Raw genomic sequence first — 15,856 nt, 5'->3', positions numbered from 1 at the left:
CCTCTCTCTCTCTCTCTCTCTCACCCTCTCCCCCTCTCCCCTCTCTCTCCCTCTTTCTCTCTCTCCTTCTCTCCGTCTCTCTCTCTCTCTCTCTCTCTCTCTCTCTCTCTCTCTCCCTCTCCCCCTCCCCCTCCCCCTCTCTCTCTCCCTCTCTCTTTCTCTCTCTCTCTCTCTCTCTCTCTCTCTCTCTCTCTCTCTCTCTCTCTCTCTCTCTCTCTCTCTCACCCTCTCCCCCTCTCCCCTCTCTCTCCCTCTTTCTCTCTCTCCTTCTCTCCGTCTCTCTCTCTCTCTCTCTCTCTCTCTCTCTCTCTCTCTCTCTCTCTCTCACCCTCTCCCCCTCTCTCTCCCTCTTTCTCTCTCTCTCCCTCTCTCTCTCTCTCTCTCTCACCCTCTCCCCCTCTCCCCTCTCTCTCTCCCTCTTTCTCTCTCTCCTTCTCTCCGTCTCTCTCTCTCTCTCTCTCCCTCCCTCTGCTGTTCAGCTTCTGTTCCTCACATTATTTTTCACTCCTCTTTTTGAGATTCTTCATCCTTCTTCCTCCTCACTTCTTCCTGCTCTGATCATTTTCCTGTCTGTGTCTCAGCACTGGCCTCGTCCATTGTCTTGTCTCTGTCTGAGGAGATTTCTGTCCTCTCTCGCTTGCGTTTGGACACTCTGACCCACTTTGGTTGGTCTGTGATTTCCTCTTCAGCTCGTCCTTTATTTTCCACTTGCTCGGTTTCTTCTTTCTCGTCTTCATCGCGGTTGTTTTGTCTTCAGTAAGACATTGTCCCCCTTTGGTTCGTGTCTCACAGAGAGACATTAACCACCGTTTCATACTTATTTCATGATGGAGGGATGAAGGCGTCGAGTCCAGCAGGAGCAGAGAAAGACGATAACCATCGAAGGAAACAGCGTCACTGCACGTTCAGGCGGCCATGACACCCGACGCCGACGTCTTCCTCAGCGCTGCCTTCATCTCAGATGTTGAGGACGACTGACGGGCTCGTGACGTGACTTTGTGCAAAGACAAAGCTACAGCATGATCAGGACACTACAGGCCTGCTGGAGACAAACGTCCCCCGCTGTGTCACGTCCTCTTTGTTTCGTTTGGACGGGAAAGAAAAAATGAAACTCAGATTCACAAACATACGAGCGGTTTCGGGTCAGACTGTTGATGAGCGTCAGCGCGTCCTGCTTCCTGTCTCCTGCAGCGGGACTCAGAGACGAGAAGACACGGACGAGGCTGGACTCGTGTCTTCCATGTGTGACGAAACCAAACGTCCTCGTCAAAGCGTCCCGCAGAGGCGTCCAGCTCAGCTCAGTCCAAACTGTCCGTCCTGCTTCCTCTTCAGTTCAGACGTCCTGCGTGTGACCTGAGGTCGACCTCTGCTCGCCTGCGCGTCGCTAACGAGCGCGCTCAGTCCGCTCTGATGGATGAAACCAGCGCTTTGATACGCTGCTGATGGCCTGAGTGCAGATGTGATGATGAAAGCGTCTCTCCCTCCGTCTCAAAGCAAAGCGTTTAGAGCTTGTTTGATCAAACACGGTGAAATATGCATGATGTTTCCACACATTTCTACACTTTCACAGCGGAGCGCTTCAGCTTTACAGCCTTTCAGGGATAATGTCCACGTTCTCGACAGAAATCTGTCTTAATCCAATCAGCTTCCTCAAATACCATTTAAACATGGCCTCACATCAGATCTGCGTGTTTGGGCTGTTGAGTCGAATGATAATCGAATTAAAATCACTTTCCAGCTGCATTCAGTCCGTGCTAATCCTGATCTGAGACATCTTACCACAGCGTAAAGCTCTTAAAGTATTTCTCTCAAACACTGAATGTTTGACAGCAGAGAAAAGCGTCTCTGCTCTTATTTATTAAGGCTTTGATGACTGCAGGTGTGATCTGAGCACAGTTCACACCTGCGGTGACAGTGGATGACAGGCTGCACCTGCACTGTGGCGGAGTCCGCCGCTGACCTTTGATAATGACTAATGTAAAGACACGTTGACCATAAACAGCATCAGAAATGTGGCTCAGTCTAATTCCTGGATGGATTTCTGTCTTTGGACTTCAATCAGCAAATCCAAGACAGACTGAACTTATCAGAGACACTTTTCTGTCTTTTACACTCTGAGACCTCGTCCCCTGTTCTTCTTCCTGTCTGAGGACGAGCTCCATCACACTCATCTTCCTCATTTATTTTGAAACAGTTTTTTTTTGTTTTCCAGCAGAAAACTTGAGCAGGTGAACACAGAAAGTGCATCAGGGGAAAGTTTTAAGTGCTTTCAGATGAGTGTGTGTGTGTGTGTGTGTGTGTGTGTGTGTGTGTGTGTGTGTGTGTGTGTGTGTGTGTGTGTGTGTGTGTGTGTGTGTGTGTGTGTGTGTGAGAAACACGCTCACTCTGTCTGCTTTGGCTTTGGTGGAGGTCTTCTCTTGTTTTGCTCTCTGCCTCCATCACGCTGAGACATCGCTTCCTTTAGGCTCAAAGAAGAAGAAGAAGAAGAAGAAGAAGAAGAAGAAGAAGAAGAAGAAGAGCAGGTGGTGCTGGAGGTCAGAGTGTCTCTCCAGGACGTCCAGTTTTCTGTCACGTGTGGACGTAGAGGACCTCGCTGTGGACCCGTCCATAGCTTCAGTATCTGAGGTTTTTACTTTATTCTGACGCTGAAATGAAAGTGGAAAGTTTGTCAAAGAGAATTTAAAAAGGATTTTCTTGCCAGAGAAAAACTTGTTTCATCTCAGATGAAGAAACAGCAGCAGAGCTCAGTTCAGTGTTTTCACAGACGCTTCTCCTAATCCTTGAATAATGGTCCTCTCTGCCGCTCGCTGCAGCTTCGAGTCCTGATAACTTGTTTGAAATTGCTTGTTCTTAACTCGACTGAGTCTCGAGCTGAAGCGGGTTTGACTCCAAAAACAATCCCAGGGTGCACTGGGGTTTTCAGCGGCAGACGCAGAATCAGAGTCTGAGGATCAGAATCATGTCTGAAACACATTACAGACAGTAAATCTGAATTTTAATGGCTTCTGACATCAGCATCATTGTGCAGTGAGGAGGACAATCCAGGCTGGGTCTGATCCGATCGATCGCATCTCAGATCAATAACTGCTGTGAATGTCGACGCTCCACTTCTGACCGCAGCGTTCAGTTTTCTTGAGTTGAAAATAAGTTTGTGTGTAGAGGTTTCCTGAAGCTCCTCACAGATTTCACCTCGTTTGACTCGTTTTTGTTTTTGTTCATGTTGATCTTCATCTCCTCCATCTGAGACGTGAACCATCAAACGGTTAAAAGCCTCCAGCAGAGGAGGTCCCGGCCTCCTCCGCCGCTCCGCTCAGCAGCTGACTGATGAGGTTGTGATAAGCTTTGGATCTCGGCGGCGAGCTCGCTTCCAGCGGTCGCTCTGAGCGTTCAGGCCTGACGGCGCGATGGCGGTGCCGCTCACCGCGACCTTGCAAGTTTTGACGCTCGCTGCCATAACTCCAGCTCTCGATGGCTGAAGTGGAATGAGGCGATAATTCAGTGCAGTGCACGGCCCGGCCACACACACACACACACACACACACACACACACACACACACACACACACACACACACACACACACAGGTGTGGACCTACTTGAAGCAAAGATTGATCACCTGGATCGATGTTTCTTCGTGGGTAACGCAGATAAATCCTTTGCTTGGCCCAGAGTGGAGGTGTTGGACAGACAGTCCACCTGGGACGCGTCCACGCTGCAGAGGACCGTCGTGCAGGTGATCAGCTGCTGTTCAGAGACGGGCGTCTCTCCAAAGACGTTTTCTGTGGACACTTTCTGGAAACCTTCCAGGAGCAGAAGCTGGAGTGTGTGAGCAGCGTCCTGATATTCCAGCTGGATTCCTCCTGAACAAAGTCAGCTCATCGGCCATGTTTACCTGTAAAAAGGTGTGTAACAGCTGCACATGTGCCGGACAAACGACCGCAGAGACACGCTGAGCTTCTGCTCCGCCCAGTCGCTTCGTCCTCCAGCGGCTTCAAACCCACCGGGAGCGTTTTACTGGACGTGCTTTTGTCAGTTTTAACTGCGTGGATGGCTGACGGACACGCGTCACAGGGCCTTTTATTTTGTGAACTGACTTCCTGTCAGCTGGACCTGTGATCTGCCAGCGTCCCCTGAACCTGATCGAGGACCCTGACCCTGGTTCAGAGGCTCACTGACCCAGTAACATTTTTTTTTAAGGCACTTTTTCAGTCTCTGCTGCAAAGTTCCTTCTTATTCTTATTATCTTTGAAAAGAAAGGCGTCACATCACAAATGAACTTGGAGCTTCATCTCAGCTTCAGTGTCGAAGCTGTAGAAGTCAGATCTGCTGTGTGGGACCAAACTTCAGCGTCTCCCTCCAGACTGACAGAGTATGTCCTCAGCTGCTAAATGCTGGTCTCAGACTGCGTCCGTCTGCTGCTCAGCAGGTAGTTCACTGAGTTCTTCTTCTTCTTCTTCTTCTGTGAAACGAGGCCACGAGAGCGCTGAGAGTGAACCAGATATGAGCAGACAGATACCAAAGAGCTGAATCACTGTGGAGCTGCAGGTTCAGCTGATGACTCTCTGGAGAGCATCCGTCCTCAGTGGACGGACGATTCTTCAGTCCAACGATGGAGACACATTTCCCTGTACTGTTGGGCAGCGACCTCTGGTGGCTGAAGAAGTTATGACGGGAGCAGAGAGAGACGTGAGGTGACGGAGTATAAAGAGCAAGAAAGTCCACGTATGGAGGAAGGACGGGTGGACGGACGGTCCAACAAACACTGGAATTTCACAGCAGACGGCTGTTAGCAGTATTTTTCATGGCAGCAGTATTCACACGCAGTACTTTTACTCCTGTATCTAACGTACACACATATAGATGATTTTTCATTTCGATCTTCTATGTCTCTTTTATTCTTTCCCCGGCGTGGGATTCATAAAGCCTTATCTTATCTTACCTTATCTTACATTGTCTTATCTTAGTGTCCCATGTTAAACCAGAAGTCGGCATCGACTTAACTTAACGTGCAGCGTGAAACAGCAGCGTGTGTGAGCCAAACCACCGTCTTTCACTTCGTCTAACAAACCAAACATGAAGCACATGACGACGAAGGTGCGACACACCTGTCATACACCTGTCGCTGGTACTTTCCAGTGTCTCATACGTCGTTTTGTCAGTCAAAGTATTCAGTCATTTAGGGATGAGGACATGTTAACAGAGACAGTTTGTCTTTTCATATGTTATTAAAACATCATCACAGACGCTTTAAAGAAAGTCAGAATATGTCCAGACTCCCCGCGAGCCTCCTGCTCAGACTGTCACTGTCAGTTTTACTGTGAATCGATGTAGATGAATATTCTCCTGTAATTCAGACGTGTGTGTTCGAGGAGCAGAACTGACCAGATCGTTTCCAACAGGCCCGTGTGTCCAGACAGTCAGAGACGGCAGCGCTTCAGTACACCTCCATCAACTTCAACCGTGTACTCTGAGCTGAAGTGTGCTGAAGTACTTTTTAAAAGTAGCTGATCAGTCGTTATTCTTTGTATTTTACAGCTTTTATTTTGAAGAGAAATCCTCAATCTTTAATCAGCACTTTTTCTAAACAACTGTCGTGTGTGTGTGTGTGTGTGTGTGTGTGTGTGTGTGTGTGTGTGTGTGTGTGTGTGTGTGTGTGTGTGTGTGTGTGTGTGTGTGTGTGTGTGTGTGGCATACAGTCAGTATACAATGCTCAGTTATTGTATTTATTCAGGTTCCTGTTCCTGGTCACAGGTTGACATAAAGGCCGATTGTCTTCGTCTCTTTCATGCAGATTTGTGTCTGTTCCCTCACTAAAATGCGTTGAAGTGGATAAAGTCAATAATGTCCTGCAGACATTTCAGATTGTCCCACAATCAAGACAGACAAATCAAGCAGAGAGGCCAAAGTTTGCGTCTCTAAGTGCGGTGTGATGTCCTTCAGAAGCCTTCAGTCAACATGTGGATCGTTTCCAGCTGCGAGTCGAGCTGCGTCACAGTAAACTGAACCGTCCTCCACGATGAGACGTCAAACTTTACGCGGCGCTGAAGGTCAGCAGGTGAAGCACGAGGACAGACGCACGCACAATGACAACAGACAGAAACATAGAAACTGTTAAAGGGCGACTCAGCTCCTATTAAAATCAGCGATGGTCAGCTCAGCTCATCCTGGTGTCTTTGGAGACACTGTGAGACTCCTGTCTGTGTCTCTGGTGGCTTAATAATCAGTTGATATGGAAGTTTGCTCAGAACGATGTGATTCGCTGATAGTTGACGTGTTAATGTCTTCCACTGAAAACAGCCAGCGTCCGTCTGAAGCTGAGATCTGAGAGTCACTTCCTGTTCGTTAATGTCCAGAGACAAACGGTGGACAGTTGTCCGTCCTCAGAGCGTCAGCTTCACCGCAGCAGACCGACGTCCGTGATAAACATTTTGATGTGGTTGCATAAATACAGATGTTTCTTCTTTAACCCTTCGAACGTGATGGAGCGCTTTCATATCGTCTGGAGACGAGGAGGAAATTCATGGATACGGCAGAAACCTGAGGTCTGGGGGGGCTACTGTGGCATTGACCACTGCATCCCCAACGGCCAATCTTTTATTCAGTGGTTGAATAAAATGTGTGCTCCACGCCAAACACCGCTTCCTCTGACTTAATTGATCCTCCTCACTTCGCTTCCTCGATTTGAGACGAGGAGTGGCGGCGGTCCATCGTCAAGGCTGACATCAAGTTTTCAACAGATGGAGCCAACATCGACCTTCGTCAGCCAAAGGAACGATGAGGAGGCCGCATGCATACATCAGTGCGATCAGATCAGAGGTGCGATCTGTCTCGCTTCACTGCGAGCTGCACGAGGGACAACGGACACTTCTGTCTGTCTGCTGCACCGACAGATGACGTCTGCTCAGAAGTAAGGCTCCATCTGATCCAAAGAGCCCGTCCGTCTGTCCGTCCACCTGTCCGCCTGTCCGTCTGTCCGTCTGTCCGTCTGTCTGTCTGTCTGTCTGTCTGTCCGTCCACCTGTCCGCCTGTCCGTCCGTCTGTCTGTCTGTCCGTCTGTCTGTCTGTCTGTCCGTCCGTCCGTCTGTCCGTCTGTCCGTCTGTCTGTTCATCTGTCCAGCCGTCCGTCTGTCTGTCCGTCCGTCTGTCCGTCCGTCTGTCCGTCCGTCTGTCCGTCCATCTGTCTGTCCGCCTGTCTGTCCGTCTGTCTGTCTGTCCGTTTGTCTGTCTGTCTGTCCGTCTGTCTGTCTGTCTGTCTGTCTGTCCGTCCGTCTGTCTGTCCACCTGTCTGTCCGTCTGTCCGTCTGTCTGTCTGTCTGTCTGTCTGTTCCTCTGTCCATCCGCCCGTCTGTCCGTCCGTCTGTCTGTCCGTCTGTCTGTCTGTCTGTCTGTCTGTCTGTCCGTCTGTCTGTCCATCCGTCCGTCCGTCCGTCCGTCCGTCCGTCCGTCCGTCTGTTTGTCTGTTGGTCCACCAGCGTTTGTCATTGTGAGCATGTTTCAGTTAGCATGGTGATGCTAGCATGTAGCTCGCAGAGCTGCTTGCACGACACGTTTCCTGTTATTAGAGTTTTCAGCTGTTTGCTGAGATTAATTCTTCAGTTCATCATGTTTCATCATCACGCTGTATTCATGTGTCCATCAGCAGCCATTTGGTTTAGCAATGAATGAGTGAATGTCCTGCTTAGCCTCTAAAGTGTGAATGAAGTTGTGATCCCTGCAGGGACATGAAGTCTGGCTTCGTGAATGTAAACAGGATAATTATGGACTGACTGACGTCTCTGAGGTTGGAAACTGAAGCTGATGGTTTGGATCGTTTTGTTTGTCTGCAGTGTTTCTGCTCGCTGCGTTACGTCTGATCAGCATCAGCACTGAGAGAAATGTGATGAGATTTAACTTCCACCTGATTTGAGGAGTGTACAGTTTGGTGTGTGAGCAGCGGATGAGGATGAGGATGAGGATGAGGATGAGGATGAGGATGTGCACTCATAAACACATTCGTCAGCGCTGCCTCCAGCAGTGACACTTACAGTAAGCGCGCTGATCGATACGAAGCTCAGCTTCAGATAAACACCTCGCCGCATCGATCAGCTGTCAGACTAACGACTGTCATCAACACCCTCAGCTGACAGGCCGCCGAAATATGTCCTCTGCCTCCTCTGCTGACCCTGGTTCAGTTTTATTAAAACCATCACACAGCAGTGAAGCGTGACTCCCTCCTCCTGTGAAGCTTCACCTTCTTTAAGTCCATGTCCTCGATGAGAGAGAAGACAGAAAGATGGTAAAAACAATAAATGACGATAGGACGATATACAAACACAACTTTATGGAGATAAAGACAGAATGAACAAGAGAGAAGGAGTAAGATGAAAGATGGACAGAGAGGACAGAGAGGACAGAGAGGACAGACGGATAAAAGACAGGACTGAATGCAGAAGCTGACTCAGGTGTTTGTGTCTCAGTTTACTGATGTGATGAAGACATGGACTCCTCGTGACGATGGCAGGAACCTCTGAACGTGGAGTCAGCTGCCAGTCCACCGAGACGTCTCCGATGAAGACGGACCAAATGGTGAAGAGGTCAAAGACGGGAACATTTCTCTGTTGATAAATCAAATCCAAGATCAACGAAGTCAGAAACGTAAAAACCACGTGGCTAACGTGAGTGAACGATGGTGCTCATGGTTCAAAGAAGGCGACTCTGACAGGAAGGAAACAGGAAGTGAGCCGTCGTCATAGCGTCCCCAGACTTCCTCCTTCAGGTTGGTCTGTGCGAGCTGAACCCCTCAGGTGATCTAACCTGCTGATGAGATGATGTCATGTTTTCCCAACTTTCAGGAATTCAGAGCAGACTGTGTGAACCAATCAGGACGGAGACTTTGACTGACAGGTTCCTCCCACTGACATCTCTAAAGTTCTTCCTGTGTCTCGTCTTCTTGTGGTGGACGTAGCCCTGGTCCATCCGTCTCTACCGCAGAGTCCTGGTCTACCAAAGTGCTTTGGACACTGGCATCATCTCTGGTCTGGTCTGGTCTGGTCTGTCTCCTCTTGGAGGACTGAGTCCTCTGACTCACTGACGTCCTCACGCTGCCGTGTGTCCTCGGTGGACGTGGACTGTGAGTGAATGGGTCAGATTTCTGTCTCTGCACCAGCAAACCTTTAAGAAGAAGATGAGATTAAAGGTGTGCGACCAGCGAGAGGAGGTCGTCCACCAATCAGAGGGTCTGTGGTTCAATGCCCGGCTCCTCCAGTCTGCATGTGGACACTGAACCCAGAGTGTGACTGTGTGAATGAGGCACCGTTAGCATGTTTGTATCCACGTTAGCTTCACATCTGTCTGTCCACGGTGACATAAAGACGACTTTGAAGCAGAGGTTTGATTTCTGGGTTGTACTCTGCAGAGCGTCAGTTGGAAAGGTTCAAATCTTTATTTCACTGACGTCTGCTGACTTTGTTTTAACGTGAACAGGATCTACAGGATCTCCTGGACAGATGTGAGCTGGGCATCGACGGCAGGCTCGCACTCTGTTCAGGGTTCATCATCCGTGACGTCAGGAACAATTAACGCAGCGCTGTGATGAAAAGCTTCAGCATCCAGCTGAGCGCTGGCAAACGGCACATGGAGGAACAGGAAGCAGCTCCACGCTGAGCGACATTTACTGAAAGCAGCGACGTCGCCGCCCGGAGCTCCGGCAGCCGTTTCCTCACTTTAGAGACGAGGCGGTAGTTTCCTAAATGTCAGGCAGCTCAGCTCTCGGTCTTCTGCTGGTTTCCCTCCTCAAGCTTCTTCACTTGCGCTGACTTTCACTGCACTTCTGCACATCTCAGCAGGCAGCGGAGGAGGATGTCCTGAATGCTGACGTTGTCTTTGTTGTGTTTGTGTGTTCAGGTGGAATCTGCATCGCTCAGTCGCTGAAGATCCCTCACGACCACAAACTCTCCGACTTCGACAAAATCATCCGCCTGCTGCTGGACACCCGCTACGCCCGGGCCGTCATCCTGTTCGCCTCCGACGAGGACATCAGGTAAATAAGAGCCACAGTCCGTCTGACGTGATGAAGAGCGAAAGGTTGGTTTAATGGAAGCTGTGAAAATGAGTGAGAGGAAATAAAGGACGAGGTGCTCCTCTTCGTCTGTTTCCACCTGCAAACTCTAAAAATCAGCTCCACCCGCTGTCAGTGTCTGTTACTGTGTGACAGTTATTATCACACACACACACACACACACACACACACACACACACATGCACACACACGCACGCACGCACACACACACGCACGCACACGCACATGCACACACACACACACACGTGCACACGCACACACGCACACACATGCACACACACGCACGCACACACGCACACGAGCACACACACACGCGCACACGAGCACGCACGCACACACACATGCACGCACACACGGACACACACGCACGCACGCACACACACATACACACATGGACACACACGCATGCACACACACACGCGCAGCAGTGACCCGGTGGTGGTGTGTGTTTGAAACCAGGGGGATCCTGAACGCCAGCAAGCGAGCGGACCAGGTGGGCCATTTCCTGTGGATCGGGTCAGACAGCTGGGGGGCCAAGAACAGCCCCATCCACCAGCTGGAGGACGCCGCCGTGGGGGCCGTCACCATCCTGCCAAAGAGAGCCACCATCAGCGGTAGGTTCTTCTTCTTCTGCTGTTCTGTTTCTTTATACTGAGCGAGTTTTCCACTCGGTCTTTCCTGTTTCCTGTGAGTGTCATGTGACCGAGTCTGAACAGGAAGTAACCTTCATCAGACCAGGCTGCTGTAAAGCCTGTGAGAGAGACAGCCTCTTCACCGATGGACGTCAGCCTGTCTGTCTGTGGGGCTGCAGCCTGAACAGGTGTCAGCGGACAGACGATCAGCTGACATAAACGATCAGCTGATTAACGATCAGCTGATATAAACATGTTTAAGAGTGGAACCATCCAGAAATAATTTAAAGAAATAGAAGCTACAGCCAGCTTGAAGCTGAGAGCTGGTTAGCTTAGCTTAGCATAAAGACCAAACAGCTAGCCTGGCTCTGTCCAAAGGGAACATGGATTAGCATGCATTTCCCCCTGTTTCCAGTCTTTATGCTAAGCTAAGCTAAGCTAAGCTAACCAGCTCTCAGCTTCAAGCTGTATGAAGTGTACAGACTCCTGAAGTGGAGGGACTGTCAGCTGAAGAGTCCTGAATGACGCTGCTGAGGATGAGGAGCAGACGGCGTCGTTCGTACTAATGACGGCGTTTAGATTTCCACATGTTTTTCACAGCGCTGTTTAGTCGCTGCAGACGCCTCGGAGCGCGGCTGTCGAGGCAGACAGAGATGTTGACGAGGATGTAAAAGTGCGTTTGTTGCGGCAGTTCTGTTAAAATGAAGCTTTCCACTTCAAATAAAATGTGAATCCTTTGTTCTTTCCTCTTTTTACATGACGAGGACTTAACGAGGAGCCAGATCTGATTTTGTCTGCTGAAATCAGAGCCCTGCGCACACACATGAAAGCCTCACTAATCCTTCTGCCAGCGTTTTGTCGAAACATCAGTTTCTGCTCTTCTTCCCGTCAAAGCGTCTTCCTCAGACATGCGGTGCACACTGAGCGTCAGGACGCTCAGAGCAGCTCGGGGTAACCTTGGATCCGCCTTTAGGGCCATTGTGGTGCGCTAATAAACACTGTCCTCTTCAATGTGCTCGCTGATGCCTTTTGTCCCCTCACTTTTGACAAATGATTTATGGAAATGGACGTTTTCTGGGCATAAAGACGGCAGGAGAGGACACTGGGCCGTGACGGGCAGGCGACAGGCCCATTCAATCAGAGGCAGTGCGATAGAAAAATAGAGGTGAGATGGAGGGAATTTGGCTTTATGATGAGACTCATGACCACATGACAGCGCTGGGTACAGACGAGCTGCAGGGCCTCCACCAGTCTCCGCTCTGCTGGAATATCACCTGTCCACGTCGCTGTGCGCTAAGTTCTTTAAACACAGTCTCATCTGTCAGAATTCACCCCGTCAGCACAAACACTGGAAACCAGACCGACACGAGCTGAGCCGTCAGTCTGTCCACCGTTTAACCTACAGAAGAGAAAAGAGTTTCTCCTCCACGTTTTCATTAATTCATTAGAGCAGCCAGTTAGCTTAGCTTAGCATAAAGACTGGAGGCAGAGGGAAACTGCTAGCCTGGCAGTTCTAGAGCTCGTCCATTAACACGTCACAGAAAACAAAGCATAAAAACAGCAAATAGCTGCTTTACAGGTGGTTTTGGTTCAGCTAGCTGTTTCCCTCTGTTTCCACTCTTTATGCTAAGCTAAGCTAAGCTAAGCTACAGCAGCTGCCGGCTTCATATCTACCAAACAGACGTGAAACTGGATCAATCTGAACATTTGATGGGATCGATCAGAAACGCAGGGCTGCTGTGGTCCACTGTGATAAGATAAGATAAGATAAGATAAGATAAGATAAGATAAGATAAGATAAGATAAGATAAGATAGCTGTGCTGTTAATCAGACTGGATTATTTCCAGAGTTATAATCTGGATTACAGATGGACGGCACCTGCCGCGGTCAGGATTCAGTTTGGTCTGACGTGTCCAGTGGACGTGAAGACCACCTTCAATTAACTGGACCAGTTTACTTTCATCGTTCTTTCCTGCACATTTGGCCCAGTTTGCCCAGTCTGTCACTGGGTTCTTAAAGGGAGTTACTGGGAAAGACACACTTTGCTCTTTGAGTTTCTCGCCCTCGTCCAGGCTCACAGGCTGAGAGCAGAGCTGTGCAGGTGTGAAGACACCTGGACGTCCACGACAGGTCGGTGTGGAGAGGGACACAGTGCGAGGAAGAACTCCTCATCCTCAAAGTCACCTTTAGATGCGACTGATGAGCGTCTTTAATCTCTGAGTGGACGCTGCAGAGCAGGACTGTCTGTCTCAGTGGAGACAAACAGACTGTCTGTCTCAGTGGAGACAAAGCGACGTTCAGTCTCAGCGTCCTTCTGACCCGTCAGGTGAAATCAGCTGATTTCCTTCCTCCTGCCTTCCTCTCACTGTGAATCCAGCCTGTTTTCTGGCTGCATGTGACGAGAAATAAATCAAAGCCTCATTTCAAACCTCCTGCGAGGGTTGTGGTTGAGTTCCAAACTGAAAAGGTCACATTCCCTTTCTCTGTCTCTCCAATCCTCCGTCAGTATTTCGGCTTGTGTTTGTCATGTAAATGCAAATGAGAGCTTCCTGTCAGAACACGGCGCCGCTACAGGAGCTGCTAATTGCTGAGACTGAACCCATGAGAGGAGCTGGAGAGACGGAGAGGGAAAGTTTGAGGAGAACAAAGGAGAGAAAAGACAAAGAGGAGCGAGAGGAGGCCCCAGATGAGAGGGAGGAGTGATGAGCGAGGGCTGTGGGAGCTGTCCCCCTGTGGACGAGGACACCTGCTGAGTCTGCAGGATCCAGCTGAGATGATCCACATCGCAGAGTCAAACACGCCCTCTGACTCACAGATCTCAGGCTTTTAATGTCAGACTGCTGGACCGAACACACGGACCGGCTCAGCCGCCACTGGAGCGGAGTCGCACCGAGCTGACGGACGTCATCCGTAACAGTCGCCCGGGTTTAATCCCGCCGACGCCGCGATGCCACGCGGCATCACATCTGAAGTGTGTCGTTAGTTCACTCACAGATTCAAACATGGACCTACAGCTCCCGCTGCGACCTGCAGGAGCTGACCAGCTTTGACCAGGCGGAGATCTGACTCTTTAAATGGCAGCCATCTTTAATGGATCAGTATGAGCTGGAATCAAAGCGCTCATTTCCATCTCTTCCTCACTGTGTGTGCTGGTGCTGCTGTTTGCCTCCAGTGAAAAACACGTAGTGGACTCACTCTGAGCCCGATCACCATCCGTGAAAAGCAGCCGACAGTTCAGTGGATGTTTTACACTTTTAGTCCCGATGAGACAAATGAGATGTGGATCAGTGTTCAGGCTAGCTGTTTCCCTCTGTTTCCAGTCTTTGTGCTAAGCTAAGCTACCTTCTCACTCACTGCACACAGAGTGAAACGGCGTCGTGGTCAAAGCAAACAGAGCAGATTAAAAGCTGCTCGTCTGCGTCTCGTCCGGATGAAATGTGAGTGCAGGTCTGGCTGCAGGCGGAGAGCTCTGCCCACACCCCCTCCTCCACCCGCTGCTCTTCATCCTCTTTGTCTGGAGCACAGAGCCGGTGCGTTCAGGGTACCCATGTGTACGCTGCAGATAGGAGGATGTGGATTTTAATCTGCCTCTATGTTTAAAACATGATCAGTATCCGCCAAGATGGATGTCCTCCTGCACACGTCTGCCGGAGAGGACAGGAAGTGACAGGGACTCGCAGCCAGCACAGAGAGGACAAATTCACATCCAGATTATCTTTATTTATAATTCACATGGAAAGCAACGTTTCCCGGCTGGAGCTTCACATGTTTGACTCATTTCACTGTGCTTACAGTCGCTCTGCTCGTCTGCAGGTGTCTCTCCGTCTGCTCGCTTTGTCTTTCAGCTGTTCAGGAAAAAGCTGCAGAGGACAAAAGAGACCGTTAGAGACAGGGGACGCATTATGAAGCAAACTGTTTGACAGAGACGTTCAGACTGAATCAGCAGCTTCTCCTCAGAGCGACGGGCCGCTCGTCACAGACATGCTGCTCAGGACAGGATTCACCTTCATCACCATCATCACCATCACCATCACCATCACCATCACCATCATCATCATCATCATCACCATCATCATCACAGTGACGCTTCAACAGCTGCTCTAATGTGGACAAAATAACAGCCTTTTCCACCTTCCACCTCCTGACACACCTGCACCTCCAGGTGCACCTGCTGACCTCCTGTCAGTGCTGCAGACAGCTGAAGTGTTGTCTAAAATAAGACCAGTGTGACTTGTCGTGGTCGTGACCGTGTGACAGGTGTGCTGTGAACGTGTCCTCTTCGTCTCCTCTTCGTCTCCTCAGCAGAGGTTTGATTCTCAGACTTTGTGTCAGACAGCGAATGAGTCACATGACGGCTCGTTTTCTACAGAAACACACAGCAGCAGCTGGTTCTCATGATAACTCTCACGTCACACCTTCACTCACACTCGTCTCCTCTTCTGCCTCGACCGCTGCTCCTGTCTGTCGGTCTGTCTGTCTGTCTGTCCCTCCGTCCGTCTGTCTGTCTGTCTGCGCGGTGTGTTCAATGTCTACTCCAGACACCGGTAAACAACACGTCTGTTTCTCTGAGGAGTCACATGTTCGAGGACAGAAGGAAGCTGACGAGAGCTGCGGCGATCAGTTTGATTCAGTCGTTGATGAAAGGTCAGAACGTGTTTGCACGTGTCCTGTCCTGGTTCTGATCATGTCTGATGATGATGATGATGATGATGATGTTTACATGGATCCAAACAGAAATGCCGCAGTGTCCTGGTCTCTGTCAGGCTTGTGGAAGCAGGATGTGATAACCAGGATGCGAGCGCGCCCGTAAACACCCTCGTTGACACCGAAGCAGAGACGCTGAAGACACTTCTGATCATAACTGATGATGCAGTCGTTCAGAATAACCGATCGCGCCGCTGACGGTTCGGGCTCCGCCGCCTGGTTTCCTCCCCGGCGCCGGCCTCTGTGTGGCTGCTTCCTGCAGAGCTCATCTAATGGAGGGGGATGCTCTGTGGCAGCCTGTCACAGCGGATTCTCGCGGTCGCCGCATGAGGCTGAACACTAATCTGACAAACGGCGAAGAGATGGGAGGAGGAGACGCTTAGCCTCTGACACCGAGCGTGCTCGACACCCCCTCTGCCGCTTCACGCCAAACTTTCTCCTCCTGTCTCTTACGTTCACCCG

The 15,856-nt window shown here is 50.2% G+C and overlaps 1 protein-coding gene across 1 annotated transcript in view; it reads left to right on the top strand.

The window, feature by feature from the left end:
• grm7 (glutamate metabotropic receptor 7) overlaps positions 1–15,856 on the top strand; it is a 132,434-nt gene that overhangs the window by 87,312 nt on the left and 29,266 nt on the right. The window contains exons 3-4 of the mRNA XM_070993348.1: positions 9,883–10,018; positions 10,517–10,671. Coding sequence (XP_070849449.1) covers positions 9,883–10,018; positions 10,517–10,671 — 291 coding nt within the window. The remainder of the gene's footprint in view (positions 1–9,882; positions 10,019–10,516; positions 10,672–15,856) is intronic.

The sequence above is a fragment of the Chaetodon trifascialis genome, chromosome 3 (assembly GCF_039877785.1).
Source record: "Chaetodon trifascialis isolate fChaTrf1 chromosome 3, fChaTrf1.hap1, whole genome shotgun sequence".
In the NCBI taxonomy this organism is placed as follows: Eukaryota; Metazoa; Chordata; class Actinopteri; order Chaetodontiformes; family Chaetodontidae; genus Chaetodon; species Chaetodon trifascialis.
The sequence above is the reverse complement of the archived record's forward strand: the minus strand, read 5'-3'. Positions and strand labels throughout refer to the sequence as shown.